General features: G+C 33.7%; 1 protein-coding gene across 3 annotated transcripts in view; it reads left to right on the plus strand.

Moving 5' to 3' along the window:
• Positions 1 to 10,005, plus strand: part of LOC118181994 (flavin-containing monooxygenase 5-like) — a 72,688-nt gene extending 62,683 nt beyond the window's left edge. For all 3 annotated transcript variants that reach the window (XM_035351248.2, XM_035351246.2, XM_035351247.2), the window contains exon 3: positions 2,276 to 10,005. In XM_035351248.2, coding sequence (XP_035207139.1) covers positions 2,276 to 3,439 — 1,164 coding nt within the window. In that variant the 3' untranslated portion in view covers positions 3,440 to 10,005. The remainder of the gene's footprint in view (positions 1 to 2,275) is intronic.
• Positions 10,006 to 18,289: the final 8,284 nt, after the last annotated feature.

The raw sequence follows: 18,289 nt of genomic DNA on the forward strand, positions 1-18,289 counted from the left end.
CAAGATTAAAATATAGGTAATATAAAAGAGACTATTCCAATCCCAAGCGCATAGTATTTAGTTTAATTTCTACTTTCACATTAGAGTTTCATACTTGAGATTTAATTATTATTGACTTTTACCTGAATTTTCTTCACTTTTTGTTCAAACAAAATAATTGCGTGTATTTATTATCATTTTATAGAAGGATTTCAGCATTTTTTGTTATAAATATTTTTACAAATATAATTGTAGATAATTCCTGTTTATTGCAGATGGCTTAAGCTCGGGGGGATTAAGGACAAATAACATTTAACAAGTAATTTATAATAGTAAACAATTTGAAGTTTTTTGGTGGGATAGGCTCAGAATGGACGCTATGTTAATTTCCAGCCTTTCTTTGCGTTTTTCAACGTTTGCTTTATCAACATGAGTTCAAATTATGAAAATTATTAATAATTTATTGCATCATACAATGAGCAATGATTCATAACTTTAGTTCTTTAATATATGAAATTGTAATGCTTCTTAGTTTTTTGCGCAAGCAAAATTAATTTGCTTCAGCAAAATTACTTTTGTGACATGACATACGATTAGGAAAAGCAACAACTTTGTGTTTAGCGTAGATTTTAACCAAGACTCTATTGCTTTCGAGAGCGAACAGGTACAGGTCCCTGTTCATCAGGAGCAAAGAAATTCTGCAAAGAATGGAGGAACCACAGACATATTTACAGCAAGAACAAAGTAAATCGAACGAGAAAGTAACGAAATTTGTGCTCAGAAATAATCACAAAGTGAAATATTAAGTTAATATAATTTTAAAATCGTTAGAGAAGCCTGGATTAGAATCAAAGTCATTATATAAATAAGATAAAATTTTCTGAATGTGAAAAAATTCAAGGAAATCCAATTTACCAACTGAAGAAAACTTCTGAATAATTTTTGCAGGCCGAAAGACAAAATTGTGAATAAATTTCCAACTACGATTAGCTATCGAAGACTTGTTTGTTTCAAGGAAAATCCTCTGTCAGCGGGAGGGGTGACAAATATCTTAGATCATTCGAAAACAAAAATCCTGAGAGGAAACTTTGAAAGCAAGAGATCTATAATAATTAAAAGAAACTTTTTTTTTTTTTTTTTTGCTTAGTCGAGTGACATTATTTTAGCATGGGTGGGAAGCAAACAGAAAAGCAGTGCTAAAATCAGATTAGTTGCGGATTATTGAAATATCAAGGAAAGAGGATTCGGTTTCAGAAGTGAACTGGATGGTTGGATCAGTCGAATTTATAACAGATAAACTTGAGATAAATCATCTTTATTATCATTAGAAAGAGCGAAAGTATCGTCTATGTAGCGACTCCACAGATGAAATGATAGTTTCTCAAGTCACCAATAAATAAAATCCATGGTTCGATTCTAAAAGTTTCCATTTCTGACTTCTGTCCTTGGAGAATTTATAACATATCTTACCAATGTGGTTTAAGATAGATCGGCCATACTAAAAAAAGCGTTAAATTTCTCGAATCTTATGTCCGAAAATAAAAACCAAACAAATCTTTGATATCTAATCATAGTTGGAAATTTAATCACCATTTTGACATTTCGAGCTGCAAAAATTATCCAAAAAATGTCTTTAGTTGGTGAATTGCATTTCCTTGAAGCTTTCCACATTCATCTGGCATTGCTTTTCATTTACCACTGCCTAAAACGAAACATCTAGGGCTAAAGACTAGAGGAGGAAAAAGTACTTCGCTTTACATATAAAAGTGGAGACATTCAAAGGGCACTCTGGTCTAGTCCAGTGCTTCTGATGCCAATGTTTTCGATATTCGCAAAAAGCTTGCTATAATGAATTTTGCTGCGTAAAATATGGCTTAAATTATCACTTCAGAGAATGCCAAAAAGTTAAAAATGAACATACTGCGTGTGAAAAATGCGGCCAAGGACATATTGCTTTCTTTAAAGGTTCCGAAAAATATCTTGAGCCAGTCAATAAAGACCAGATAGAAACGCACGCAGATAGATTTGTCGTAAATAAGTCCTTTGCCGATTCTCTTAAATCTGTAAATGGTATGAACTTAAATATGATCTCAACATTAAACGTATGCTTTGCATGAAAAAGTTAATGAAAAATATTTTAATCTTCTGTAAAGATACTTGTAAATTCTATTGCTAATGTTTTAACTATCTTATGTTTTTTTTTTTAAATTTAACATAAACGTAAAGAGCAAAGTTGTAAATTTTAAAAATGTATATTGGGTAATATTATCTGAATTATTCATCTACTTCATTTCAGGTTTATCTCAGCACTCGTAGTGGATCTTGGATTTTCCCAAGAGTTGGACCATATGGTGTACCGATGGATTACTCCCTACTTAGACGTTACATAACATTTTTTCAAGATATATTACCAATAAGTTTGTCCAGTAAATTCATAGAAACTTTCTACCTCAATAACAAGTTCAATCACGATCTGTATAATCTTCGACCACAATACCACGTACTATGCAAAGACCCTTCAATTAATGACGCTTTCCCGTCTAAGCTACTTTCAAAAAGCGTTTTACTTAAGAAAGATATTAAATACTTTACGGAAAATGGTGTGGTATTTGAAGGAGAAAATAGCGTTACTGAAGTAGATACGGTAATTATGGCGACTGGATATGAATGGAAGTTTCCTTTCTTGGAAGACGATATAATAACGACAGAAAATGACGGAAGAATTAATCTATACAAATGCATGTGGTCTCCAAATCTAAAACACCAAACTTTAGTCATCATTGGATTTGTATTGCCTTTTGGTCCAGGTTTTCCTCTTGGAGAAATTCAGTGTCGCTGGGTAGCCCAGATATTCAGTGGTAAAATGCAATTACCATCTAAGGACGTAATGATGGATGAAATTGTTAAACGTCATGAAGCCAACATGAAGAGATATCGTCCTGGTGACAAAATGTCAATACGAGTAGATTATATACCTTATATGGATGACATAGCCTCTCAGTTTGGTGCAAAGCCAAATCTTCTGAAAATATTAATTACAGACCCTAAACTTTTCAAAGCTCTGGTTTTGGGGCCTTCATTGTCTTATCAATATAGACTCCAAGGGCCTCACAAATGGGATGGAGCTAGGAAAGCAATTTTGGACGCAAATGAAAGAATGAAAGCTCCCCTTAACGGTACAGACAGCAAACGCAAAAAGAATTTAAGATGGAGTTTCCTTGTTAAATACGTAATTAACCTATTGCTTTTATCTTTATGGATATCTTGGAAAGATTCTTCGATGAAATACTATATTGCGGCAATGTTATTGCCTCAGTATATGTCACTGAAGAGCTTCTTTCTGAAATACGTCTTTGCAACACTAATGTTGCCGTTTCTTTTTCCTTGGAATGGATTCATGCCTAATTATATTTTTACACATTTAGCCTCTCTTATATTAACAGCCATGAGCTCCCTGTAAAATAAGGATACCTATTTAGCCTCGGCTTTAATTGTTATTTTTTCTCTTATATTTTGAAGCTAAATTTTTAGCAGTTTGAGGCTCTCAAACATCCATTAATTTTAGATTCAGAGATTTAATTTTTTACTACATATAAAAGGGAATATTAACATAAATATTTTTATCTTTGTTTACTTAATTCACATAAAAATGATTTATATTATACCGTAGCATTTTCTTTGAAGGGAAGTTTACATATGATCGACAGCCGTAAAATATCTCAATGACCTTCTTCTTAAATTAAACTTTTGAGAGGAAAATTCTCTTAAATTCTTCTTAAATTAAACTTTTGAGAGGAAAGGTATTAAATCTTTTCAAAGTGAGATAGAATGCGCTTTATGACAAAGGATGATAGGTACTAATAAATAATATGTTTCAGTTCCTAATACGTATTATGCATGATTATTTTAGAGAACAATTAATTCGTAACTATAAATACAAAGTTATTGAAAATTCAGAAGGGATGCAAATTTATTCGATATTCGAGATTTCAGAATATTTACTCACAAAACAGAATCTTATAAAACTATGCCAAAGTTCATCGCTGTATGAAATTTGTCACTACAGAGAAATGCATTTTCAATAAATACAAAAACTGTGGAAAACATAGCTGTACTCCATTTGTTTGTAATATGTGTTGTTATGAAGTTTGATATAATTGAAATTTCCTCTAGTTATGCTTCAAGTGGAGATTAGTTTCAGCCAACTGATTTTCGGTCACGCTTACATTTCACAAAGGTCAACTTTTCTCAAGGCAATGAAATTTGATAACGAAGAGTGTTTCTTACGCTTTGGAACAGCTTGTGTGAAGAGTAATGCTATACATATATTAGTAATTTATTTATTTATTAAATTTATTACTAAAAATGCCAAATAACAAATGAAACTCTTCTGTTTAAATCAAACATTGATTTAAAGCCCCTTAAAATGCTTTAAATAGGCAGTTTTGAGCATTTAGCTGCAGGCAGATTAAATTAAAATACAAATTTCAATAGAATTTCCCTATTAAAGTTATTTTGAATATCAGAATTAATCTTTATTTAACGTGTATAAAAATTTCATAAACACACTTTCAAGAATACTGAAATCAAAATTTTAAAACAGTGACTCACAGCATTGCCTATGCGTTTATTGTTTTTGAAATTCTTGGTTTCTTAACCTTAGTAAATGCGTATTTCATATAAAAGGAAAGGTTATAAGGTTATTGCTGAATACGGCAAAATGCATGACGGCTATCTGCTTGAGAGGATGTATGCTTTCGTGGAAGACTTCCTATAAGAAATTGGCTTGTACGCTATACATGGGAAAGCCACGAGAAACAACCATGCAGCCATCCCGTTTACCTCGGATCGACGCCGGGTAGAACTCCCAGTATTCAACGGTCTTAACCACTCGGTCGCAGATGGAGGCTTTTAAAAGTATAATCACTCCTGTAAAATATATCTGTTTCCTACGTTGTATATCATATGGCTCGTGACTAGTCCACTCAAGGGCAAGCTCCTTTTTGTTGAATCTCCTGAAATTCTATCACTAATCACGTGCAGATGATAGCCAGGTTGAGAAACCCCGTGCTTAAGTGCTGTGTTATGCATTTGAATGGTAGATTTTCCAAACGTGATCCTCTGTGATATTCGGCCCACGAGCGGCGGAGTGGTAAAGTCGTTGAACACTACACCATACTTCGGGGTTCGGGGTTTGAATACCGGCGAACGGGGTGCTTGCATATTTGTTTTCGTGCTTTTCTCCAAGTGTAACGAATATACGAGCCAGTTTCCCTTAGAAAGTCCTCCACGAAGGTATCCCTCCACTTAGCCAGATAGCCTTCGAGTGCTTTGCGATGATTAATTAAACCAAACCAAACCTCAATGATATTCAAAAAGAAGATGCAGTGTCGATATAATAATTTTCTTTCACCTTCCAGCATGCTTTTGTGGTGTAACGGTAACACGTCGCGTATTCGAGAGCTCCAGGCTCGAGTACAGGCGAGAGCATTGCCCAATTTTCAAATTCCTCCTGAAAAAAAAGAAAAAGTCTCTACCCGTTTTGCCCGAACTAAAAAGTGGTGGACAATAATTCGTCACCACCAGGATGTGCCGATTGGGTTCCCTATCCCAAGTCGCCCTTTAAAATGGGGAGTATGTACGGCATTTTCTTCCTTCTTCCAGCATGCCTTCGTGTGTAACGGTAGCACATTCGGCACGTGTTCGAGAGGTTTTCTAGGTACGCGTCTCGGGCGAGGACGTTGCACATTTTTCCTGTCTTCTCCTGCAAGAAAAGCCTAATATTTCTACAAATTTTACTCCATTGACTAAAGTTATAGAAATCTTCCTTTATTATAACTTCATTTATTTATTAATCTTTCACATTTTCATTTGATATATAACTTTCAGTTTTGCTTTCTTTGCTTAATTGTGATATGAAATACTTTCGTACTCTGACCTAGAGATTTTCAGAATCACTTTATGCTCGGAAAGAGCAACCTAGCTAAACTGCCGCTAGGCTCGGTTTCGAACCATGGATATGACATGGCTACGTGTAATGCCCCTCCCTTTCCTTTCAGGTAAATTATCGGTCTACCTAATATGCCTGACTCGTTAGTAAGAAAATAATACTAGTTAAGCTATTAATCACATACTAGGCTACCTACTCCCAGTCACTAAAGAGAATGTCTTAAAATGCTCTATGAAAATAATTTTGTTTTGAGATTTCTATGTTTTACTTTTTTTCACATGCTTTATCATTAGAAGTACTTTGTAAACACATTCTTAATAGTGTATTAGTTTACCTTATAAAAGAAACACCTTATCAGGCAAATCGCACTTGTTAGAAAGCTTCTGTAACTTACGATTTTCTTTTTTACACGTTATTATTATAGATTTTTCTTTGCTTTTTCTCATAATTTCTTTGCTTTTTCTCATAGTTTCTTTGCTTTAGTGCATTTTTAAAGCTGTGTTTATTATTATTTTTTAATTTCCTGAACTTGAACATTTCCTTCCTATAGAAAAAAATTTTCTATTTTTATTCTAGTTTACATGCCTGAAAATTTTCTGATGAAAGCTTCACTTGACCGTGCTTGCTTGACACATATCTAAATCAAAGAACATATATACTCATATGGTAAATTTATAACATCAAGACAAATGATTCCGTAATTATAATCATTATATAACTACATGTTAAAAATTCACAATAATAATATGATAAAATATATTTCAACGTAAAATGTTTTATACATTAAGTAAAATATTATGAAGCATATTAACAAGAAGAACGTATGAAACAAACATATATCCAACACACTGAACAATCATTACAATTATACCAAACGTCATAACAATACATATTACAAACAAATGGAGTACAGCTATGTTTTCCACAGTTTTTGTATTTATTGAAAATGCATTTCTCTGTAGTGACAAATTTCATACAGCGATGAACTTTGGCATAGTTTTATAAGATTCTGTTTTGTGAGTAAATATTCTGAAATCTCGAATATCGAATAAATTTGCATCCCTTCTGAATTTTCAATAACTTTGTATTTATCAAATTTCATTGCCTTGAGAAAAGTTGACCTTTGTGAAATGTAAGCGTGACCGAAAATCAGTTGGCTGAAACTAATCTCCACTCGAAGCATAACTAGAGGAAATTTAATGAATCGTAAAATGAGGGCAGCTATCGAAACTTCGGATGTTACACGCACGCAAATCGCAAAAATACCCAATTTTAAAGACTCATTAAAGCTATATCAAATAGACTGAAAGACTGAGGAAGTTACTTTGTAAGAAACTGCGGAAATAGATTTGAGTTTGTGTTTGTCACAGAAATGATACTAATACAATCGAAATGCATTTCACTATATCTTCATATGGGTTTAATATATTTCATATGGGTACCTTCATATGTTCATATGAGATTATATAGACACTGGCCAATGAATTAGAAAACTTTGAGATTTTCATTTGAATGCGTGCTAGGGATGAAGTATGAAAATATTTTTATGACATGGGTTATACGTGGTTAGAATGCTTGTATAAGTAAGGTGTAAAAGTGATTTTCAAGATGAATGAAGTAAAATGGGAAAAACGACAGATCTTTCAACTTTTGAAAAAGGGCTTATTGTTGGTGCCCGTTTAGCAGGGGCCTTGAATTCGAAGATAGCAGATCTCACTGGTTTCTCAAAAGCAGCCATATCAAAAGCTTTCAAAAGTTGGAATCAGAACCCACAGTCCCTCTCTAGAAGACATACTGTTCGAGCACGCACAGTTTTACAAGAGAATAATCGGCCTCGTCTCCGACGAATTGTACGGCAAAACAGGGACTTTACTGTGCTTCATCACATCTGAGGATTGGAAACGATAGTGTAGTCGGAGGAATCCATCTTGCTTTACTCGCACTGTGGAAGGGTCTGGGAGTATTATGATATGGGCATGTTCTGCTGGCGTTGAAGTGGTGCTGTGGTGTTCTTTGAGGGTAAACAAACAGCCATGAGATACCTAGATATACTGGCAGATCAAGTGCACCCTGAAATGTTGCATTTTTACCCTGATGGCGACGGATACTTCATGGACGATGATACAACTATACACGTGCTAGAAATGTTCAAAATTGGTTCGCTGAACATCATTCTGACTTCCAATACCTTCTTTGGCCAATGTATAACCCGGATCTTAAACCCCATAGAAAATGTGTGCAATATGGTGGAAAGACGCATCCGACAGCACTATCCACTTCCGTCGATTTACAAGACCTAAAAAGCTTCATAGCCAATGCATGGTATTCTCTGGATGTAAATGCACTCCAGAAGCATGTAGACTCGATGCACAAATGAATCAGAGCAGCTAACCGTGCAAAAGGTGGTCTAAATATTGATCTTGGGTTTCTAATTCATTGACCAGTGTGTGTATGAATTTTTTTACTGGTATCAGTAGATCTCTTATGACCAATGAAAGTTAATGGAAATTAAAATTAATTGATATCCATATTGTTTACCGATTATTTTAAAATTTCTTATTATTTTTTTTATTACTTTATTTATTCATTTATTGCTACCGTTGAAATTAAGTTTATTTCAGCTTTTAATTAATAGAAACATTCAAGTAAAAAAAATGCTATAATCCTCTCGTCACGTCCACTTCTCTAATACGGCAGCTTTATAAAATCGATCATTAATACAAGAATATTAACAGCATTAAGCATGACCTATTTAAGACAATCAGAGTAATCTGGAAACGTAGGTAGTCGTCTTAAGAAAGGTTTCTCTCTTTGTGTTTATTTTTTTTATAACTTTTCTCGACAACAATAAACAACAATCGGTACTTACACACACATATATATGTAAGATTAAAAATATGTAAAACAGACTTCTAATTTTGATTGTCAATAATCCCTTTTATTCTTCATTTTAATTTGTGTATTCCCCTCTTTGTCCCAAAATTAGTGACTCTTTATAACATATCTATCTAAACTGCGTCATTTCAAAATCAAACCGCATCATAAATCTTACGTAATGCTTCAATGAAGACACCTCTCATCGAAACACTGAATAAGATTTCTATTGAAACCAAAAGATTCTCTTATTCTCGCCTACGCTGTTTTTGAATGCGTCATACACGTTCTCGCTTGCTTCCAACAAAGTAACATGTCGCCGCTTCCTTCCGCCTATCATTCATTGTATGTCTTAAAATGTAAGCTCCCAAATATTATGGGGTACGTATTGCTTCCATAATTATGTGTGAATCAGATTATACGTCTACAGAATAGTGTTATCCAGCAATGAAAATATGCTCCATCTATGGTTAGGTCTGCAAATGGCATCATTGTATCTACGCAATAAACCTCTGTAATCTACTATATATATATATATATGTAATAATAAAATTCCATAGTCAAGAATACACTTAAAATTCTAACTATATGTTCTTTTCATTTTTAATGGCGACGGTCTCTTATTTGAAAGTGCGTGGAATTAAATCCACAGCCCCGTAGTCAAGTTGTTTTTCCCGCTTTTTCTACACGTACAGTTATTGAATGTTCTGGAAATATTTAAAGCGAACTGGATTGGCTGACGAGGCTGACGTCATTTCTTGGAAGTTCCGCCTTTCCAGAGGCTATAAAAGGACTCGCAAAAGAATATAATATTTCTTAAATGTCACGATGCAGTAAACTTCATACAAAAAGTTATTAGTAATTCTTTTTATTTACTCCGGTTATCTGATTTTGTAACTGCTATTTCTCCTGAATAATAATAAATAGATCCTTTTTTTTAAACTTATCGTCTGATAATTTCAGCTACGACTAAAGTGGGTAAATCATATATATATATAATATTAACAAGCAAGGTAATTAGTACAATACTGTAAGACCAATTTGGTCTAAATAATTTTTTTGCGCAATATGCTGCAAAATTAAGGATATTAGAAATTGTAGAAAGCTCGCGAAAAAGTTACCAGGAGCTGTGGCTCCAAGAAAAGTTCAACACATTAAAAAAAAAAAAAAAAAAAAAAAAAAAAAAAAAAAAAAAAAAACAATGTCATAGAAGGATGATAAATTATGCTACACGTGAAATTAAACACAGTAAAATACTAAGCATTGGAAAATAGTAATGGCAAAAAGTACAGTAAAATACCTATCGATGTGGCAATTGAAAAGTTAAAACATAGGAAAACCAATCGATGGAACAAGTTAAAACATAAAACAAACATAAACATATAAAAACATAAAAATATAAAGCGGAAAATGGTAAATTAGCTGAATTCGAAGTTCAATCTGGCTTTTCAAGGGAAATTTCTAATAGAACATCAAATTAAGCCAACTCCATTACGCGTTTCGCCGAAACAGACAATTGAAACTTTTGTGCTACAAAATTTTAATTAAATACACGAAGTGTCTTAGAAAATTTATTAGTCTCAATTCTCTGTTCCAATTTCCCGACGCGTCCGCACAAAATGACACATTAAGGTGTTAAAAGATGTAAAAACAATTCCAATTTACATCAATAATCAAGATAAAAATAAATAACAGTCTGCTATTAGTCAAAAAATACAATAACTTAAGGGCTGAAATTAAATTTAAATGAAAACAAACACAGTGGGTCTTGCTAAGACCAAGAAACAATTTTTTTAGTTAAAGAAACTGAAAAAACAGACCTGTGGCTATGCAGAGCTCTCCCTCGTAAAACTAAGTCGAAAAGGGGTTGTAATTCCCCTCTGTGTCCTTCAGCACCATCCCACACGTCGTGTGACGTAAGTAGGAGGGAACAATGTCACTGGGCAACAGCCAATGCGATTAGACTGTCCGTTGGCTGTAACTCGTCCCTAAATTTCAATGGGGGTCGGAAGACTCGGAAAATATATATATATATATATAATGTTGTAAGAACTTAAATCCATTTAGTGCGTCCTAAGTTTAATTAAAGTAGAATTATATTAAAAGAATGAATCCATACTAGTAAGTTACATTTTGAAAGATGTTTTGAAGAAACTTGAAAGTATTCGCACTAAATGAATTTAAGATCATACAACATTATATATATATATACACACAAAATGAGAGTGTGTAAGACATGTACACACACAATAAAAGCGTATAAGGACAATGTGTCTTAGACATAGTCCCTCTCTAAAGTCTTACTTTCTAGAGTTAGTTACCTCTAGAGAGACATAATTTTCTGTCTAAGGCCCAGTAATGGAAGTATGCTGAATCCCTGCTTACATCTGCAAATGTCATCATTCTATCTACGCAATAAATCTCTCTAAACTATTACACACACACACATATATATATACATCTATATATAAAAATCTATATCTATATATAAAATGTTGCATAATCTTAAAATTCACTTAGCTCGAAATCAAGTTATTCTAATACTTGCGCAATAGCTGCAAAGTAAGATAATAATAATTTATTTACTAAAGAAATATTGATTATATTATCTCCTAATATTAATTTTAGTAGAAGTATCTAAAAAGAGTGAACCCAGAGGTAGGAATTTTAATTCCGAAAAATGTTTTAAAGTAAGTTGCATATAAATTGTTAAAAATGTTTTACGGGGTCTTGAATTAAATCATGAATAACAAACTTTCAAACTTTGAAAAAGAAATTAAATTAAAAGCAAGTAATTATTGCTATTGATCGGAAATTGGTTGACTTTTCAAGGGGAACAAACCAACTCCCGTTCAATGAACAATAATTAATAAGTACGAAGGTGTTTCGTCTTTTACTCAAGTAATAATGGTGATGCCAAACTGGCAAATCAAGTTAGGCAAATAGTTCCGTGAGGTGAAGGTATTTAGAACCAAAGTAGAGTACCAAAGAACATCATCCTGAATTAGGCATTTTCGCAAATACAAATTTTGAGTGAAAAACAATTTATGTAGTAAAATTGATAAATTACTTGAGTAATTGTCCCCCGATACTCTCGTTTTTATGCATGTTAATTCAAAACTATTTGTATAAAAATTAAACATTGGTAACCTTAAGCGGAATAATGAAATAGAACTCAAAGTAATTGAAATAAACATTAGAAAATTAAGAAACATAATGCTATCTTTGCAAAAACAAACCAAATAATAAAAATTGAAATATTAATATATATAATAAGAAAAAAGTGAATATACATGAAGATAAAGCATTAATTAACTAGTGGGTTCTTTCTAGTGGGATGTGGGCAAAGTGTTTTCTTCGGTGTCTTACTCAGAAGGGTTGTGTGTCCGAAATTCCTTATCGGCAGTGGGGACACACACACACACACACACATATATATATATATAATTGTAGTTTTGGCTGAAAATGAAAACAATTCACGTTTAATGGCCGAAAAAGCTGCTGCGTAGATGGCTGGACATTATGGCGTAATGGATGATCGGATGGCATTTTAGATGCACGAGCAGTTTGATAGTTAAACATTATTTATTCTTGAATGACGAATTTTTTAATACATAACTGTAGAAGATTATGAGTGCTAAACGCGCCCCATAATTTTAAATATGCAATTACATTTTAATTAATGGCAAGTAGCTAGCAGAGGCTGAGAGACAAGCTGTCAGCACGCAGGCGAAGAGGCGAAAGAGAGAAAGACTACACAGTTATTAGCTATTTATACAAGATTAGGTGCACAAAGTACAGATAATCTGTGATTGGTTAATTTCGGGTTTTAGTTCCATTTTTCAAGCAGCGTTATGTAATTTGGAATGATCTCGAATTTGGGAGAAATGATGAACTTAGGCGGAGAGCACCAAATCTAGAACGCTAATTTTTGAGGTCGCCAATTATTCTTAAAGCAGCTATCGTATTTTGTTATAGCTTACATATATATATATATATCCACACACAATGAAAGTTTATAAGTCGTGTATATATATCCAGACCTAATGAGAGCGTGTAAGGCAATGTAGAGAGATCTCATTGTCTCTCTAAGAGTAGTCGCATTAGAGAAAAAAATTAGGTCTTTCTAAGGCGACTATCCCTGATTCAGATTTTTTTCTTTGCAGCTAGAAAGATGATGTTCAAAATCAATATATACTTATTTTCTCAGAAATACTGGTTTCCTTTAGAGGCGGCAGTCTTAGCGAGGTGGTCGCTACAAAATGGTTGAGAGTACAAATAAACACCTATATTGTATATCACGTCTCTAAAGCGACTATGTTTCCCGAAAACCAAAAATACTCAAATACAATCTATAAGCAGGTAAACAATGCTGTGAGTTACTTGTTCTTAAATTAGGTATATTATCAAGGAGCTCATCAGGCATACTTGTTTAAGTTTATGTTAACGAGAAAAAAAAGGCACATAAATTGCTTTAGTTAGAAATGAAGTTAGTTAAAAGTTGCTAAAGTTAGAAATACTACTGGCCTTAAGCAGAACCAAACTACAATATCGAAACTGTTAGAATACATTTTCAATATTAATACAATTTATGACATATAAATGAAAATGTTTCTTAAAAAAATAAATAATAGAATTTATAAATACACATTTTTATTACAAAAATAAATAATATGACTTATTAAAATAAATAATTTTTAGTAAATAAATGTCCTTAGTACTTATTCTAAGCATATCAGTTTTACTGAATATTTCGAATATCAGCTTTGACTCGATTACGCTTTTTAGGAATGATAGTTACTTGCATTTCATGTACGAATCGAAGTTCATGGGCAGAATTTCTTGCATCTGAATATTAGAGATTATATTTCTTTGTCTCCAAACTAATCATGCTTTTAACAGCTATAAACAAGGGTAGAAATTTGATAATTCCATCAAATAAATCCTTGGCAATTTTTTTAAAAGTGGTTACCTTATTAGTTAAAATGGGAAGCAAATAGATGAGCATTCGCATTCACAGTTGCAGTGTCATACATGGGCTGTGAAATCAAATCCAAAACGCAGGTCAGTCGCAAATAGACTACCATAAATGTCTCATTATGTTACAGCTCTTTCTGAAGATTGTATTTGATGCCTTCAAAACACGATTATTCACAAAAAAAGCAAAAGGGGTTATCTCAAACAGATATTTTCTTCGCCAGATGTAAAAATATTTCCTTTTTCAAGAGGAAAATGCGTTTAAAAATTTACTTCATGGTTATGCTTTGCTTTAGTTTGGAGAGTCATTAGGATTTTTGAAAGAGGAAGACGCGAAAAGTGAGCAGTGCCCTTCCCCGGACTCGAGCCTTGTATCTCTCGAATACACGCCGAGTGTGTTACTGTTACACCACGAACGCAGGCTAGAAGGAGGGGAAAATACTTTATACTATGATCATTATACTTACACATACCAGATCTCTATGTAGAGTACCATGATCTGGAAAGAAGTAACACTAGAACTGTAAATCTAGTCAATATTATAACTCATTTTTCTTTCAGTAAAATTAGGTTAATAGCTATAGTTCTAATGATAAGAATCAGATACAGTCAAGTCAGTTGTTCTTGAACCGTTATACTATGATAGTTTTTTGTTTTGATCAGGATCTCTTTTCGTGACCATACCGACCTCTACGTTCGTGTACAAAGAAATATAACTTAGAAATATAACTAATAATTCTAGAAAAAAAAATTTGACCAATACACTGAGTATCAGACTGTAAGATTGTGCAACTGGTGATTCCTCCCACTTTCAGTCGAATATTTTCACTGAGAAGCTCTACGCATCTTGTTTCATTAAAACCAAGTACTGAATGATTTTCGTATTCGATCACCAAACCTCACTTCTCTAAACAAAGAGATCATTTAGGTGACAAAGCCTTCTTTTCAGTGGTATTACCTAAAAGGGATATTTTGTGTTATGATCTGGGGTAATCGCCGTTTCCTAGACATAAATATAATTAAAAGATTTGAATAATAAAAATGTCCTAAAACGTCCAGCGATTTAACGTATTTCTGGGTTCATTCCACTAATACGCATTGCATATTTACTTAATTATGTATTTAATGTGACCTTCCATCAGAAAAATGCCCCCATCAATACTATAAGCACACGAATGGAACAAAATTTCATTCGTCTCTACTGCTGAACTTTGAGGCATTTAATACATGTTTAAACTCTTTTGCAGAAGGCTGCATGCAATATGCGCAATCAAATGTATACTAATACTCAAAAGTATTTTAAATACATAAACGTAATGATATTTCATGAAATAGCTTATCACTATGACATATGGTTTCAAGAAATAAGCAGAAGGCAACTTAATTTTTTTCCTGCATAATCTGATCCATCTCTTGGTAAAGTGCAGTTATGGCCTGATGTCATTCCAAAGCAGGGTAACCGTTTTCCATAAAATTTCGTTCCCCGTGTATTTTAGCAATTCGGAATTTTTTTTTAGAATTTATCAAGTCGAAACAATTTCCCATCACTCTACATTATCACTTAGAAGAATCTTCAAGGCGATGAGCTGATGTTCGTTTAGAAAACAGGACACACAATGATAAGAGTAAAAACATTTCTTAAAGTTTCAAGACAAAGAACATTCGCCCTTTGGAAACAATTTCTCTGGATCAAAGAATTTTCTGTGTCAGAACGAAGATTCTGAAACTATTACTAGGTATCTCGGGCGAGACCTTAGAAGAAAAGGCAATTGGTTTTGAAGCTCAGTTTCCCTCCATAATTGCCACTTTGCAATAGAAACTTGATTGCTGAACAGAGGAGTTTACATCTTATGTTCAACCTTGAAAATTTTTATTAAGACATATTCCATACTAAAGGCTTAGAAAAGTATTATATCATAAAGCAATGATTTATGTTTCACTGGCCTGACAACAAAAGAAGACCAATTTGAATTGATATAGAAAACATCATAGTTGGTGCCTATTACAGTAAACCTGTATTCTCTGGAGTAATGAATCTAGGTTCAGTTTAAAGCTTGATTCTATACATGTTTACTTCTGAAGGAAGCCAGAAGCAGGAACAGTTCCCACAAATTTTAGTAGCTATGACCTTTAAGGGACTGCAGATATAGTAAAGGAAGCAATATTAGTAAATAGACTTAACAATTCCTGCACATTTTCGACTGGGATCTGTGTCGCTCAGAGACTTTGAGATGAAATCTAATAACCCACGTAAGATGTTTCAAAAATGCATGTGGATCCGACTTTAGTTTAAAGAGTGGCCATATCAAGTAAATTTGGTGGGTGGCGGACTTTTTGAAACCAAAGACACTAAGTCAATAAAGTGGTTGGCTAAATCTCATGATTCTAATCTAGTAAAAATCTTTTAGCACAACCTCGGAAGAGCTGCTGCACGGTAAAATTCTTCTTTTAGAGATCTCACTGTCTTAAAAGCCAAATTCATGAAGACACAGAACTTATACTGTCAGATTCTAATTTATCTCTTTATTAAGTCTATGAAGTCGTGCTGTCTTGTTGTGATATTGTGTGCACAAATATTACTGTCTATCAATATCAAAAGCTTACATTTGTTAAGAAGTGCTCACTGATATCTAAAATTTTGCCAGTACTTACTATTTGAATTCTGTTCATTTTTATAATATAGTTTTGTACCATAAGCATTCATATTAGACTTACAAACCTACATTTATGCATTATGATGCAATACGTTGTTTCAAACAAATTCATCATGAATTTGAATACTTTTTAACATCCAAATCATGTTAAAAAGGTATTCAAAAGCTTGGAATATGTGTATGTGAAAATAATTTTGGATACCATTATATTTCCAAAGCTAATGCTTTAAAAGTAGTTAGAAAATTCCTTTCAGGATATCTCTGCATAACTCTATAATTTTTAGTGCTTATCCATTATTAATCAAACAATGAACTCTTAAAAATAAGTCATAGCCGGAACCGGGACATTACCTCAGGATAATAACTAAAAGAGGCGCCAAATCAGCTATAAAACTTTGAAATTCGTTTTAAAAAGGAAAATATGATCATTAAATTTCAACTCGGAAAAAATCAAGAAATATTAAAAGAGTTTTGTGTTATAAATAATCTGGATGAATCAAAAGAAGGATTAATAACATTAATTTATTTTCAAAAGGGCTAAGCTTCCAGATTACAGTATACACTGACAAGCAAAAACATTATGACCATCCTTACATTTCTCAATGAAGTCGTCTGGATGACGTGGAGAGCATGTGATTAAGTGGAAATGGTATTTAACTGCTGCTGGAGAAGGTAAGGAATCATTCTTATACTTATTCTTGTAAGTGATGAGAAAGGCTGCTGATTTCAATGAATTAGGTAGAAAGCAGATTGTAATGGCCCGAACACTCAGAACGAGTATGTCCGACTGGTAGGTTGTTGTTCACGATCTTCCATTGTTAGTATTTATGCAAAGTGGATAAATGACAGTGAAACCAGCAATAGACGCCAAGGTGTTGGACGTCCACGCCTCATCAGAGAAAAAGGACGTTGGAGACTGCCCGCTTGCAAAATCGGCACCAGATAGTGGTTTAGCTGACAGCCCAGAGCAATGCAGATCCAAGTGAAAGTGATTCGGAATACACATTTCAGCAGACACTGTTGGACATAGAACTGCGCAGCAGACGTCCCAATCGTGTGTCTCTGTTGACCAATCACCATTATCAACTACGCCTACGGTTCTCCTGGGAATGTCGAGACTGGACCGTGAATAATTGGAAGACAGTTGCTTGGTTGGATGAATTCCGATTTCTCATTCAATCGCGTCGATGGTCGTCTCAGGGTACGTCATCTTTCAGGCGAACAGTTGCTCCCACCTGTGTGGGGGCGGTATTATGCTTTAGGGAACGTTCTCATGGGCGGCTCTGAGACCCTTAATTGTGGTAGAATAGACCATGAAAGCCGTGAACTATCTAAAGATAATCGAAGATAAATTGCACCTTTACATGGTGTCTATCTTCCCCAACTACAAATGGAACCTTCCAGCAGCATAACGCTCCATGTCACAAGGCTCGAACTGTATTGAAGTTGTTCGAGGTGTATAAGGATGAATTCCATTTAATGTACTGGTCACCTAACTTGTCGGATCACATTTTGGATCTCATGGAGCGGCAGCTCAGATTTCAAACATCACCATATCAGAATATCTCGACTTTCCGTGGCCACTGCTTAGACACATGGTACAACCTATCTTCAGAGCTTCTGGCATCCATACCGTGGCAAGTTGCAGCTGTTTTGCAGGCCAAAGGTCGCTTATTGAGTAGGTGGTCATAATGTTTTTGGCTCTTCAGTGCTTTCTAATATTAAAAACTTAGTGATGGAACTAACACATTGAAATAAATTTACGCTTGCTTAAATTAACAAATTGCGCTACTTAAGGTAAACTTGACTGAACAGCATCATGCTGCTGACATGATTAATTCTTTACCATCTCTGT

The sequence above is a fragment of the Stegodyphus dumicola genome, chromosome X2 (assembly GCF_044657685.1).
Source record: "Stegodyphus dumicola isolate Sdum_Otavi_A_Nest chromosome X2, ASM4465768v1".
In the NCBI taxonomy this organism is placed as follows: Eukaryota; Metazoa; Arthropoda; class Arachnida; order Araneae; family Eresidae; genus Stegodyphus; species Stegodyphus dumicola.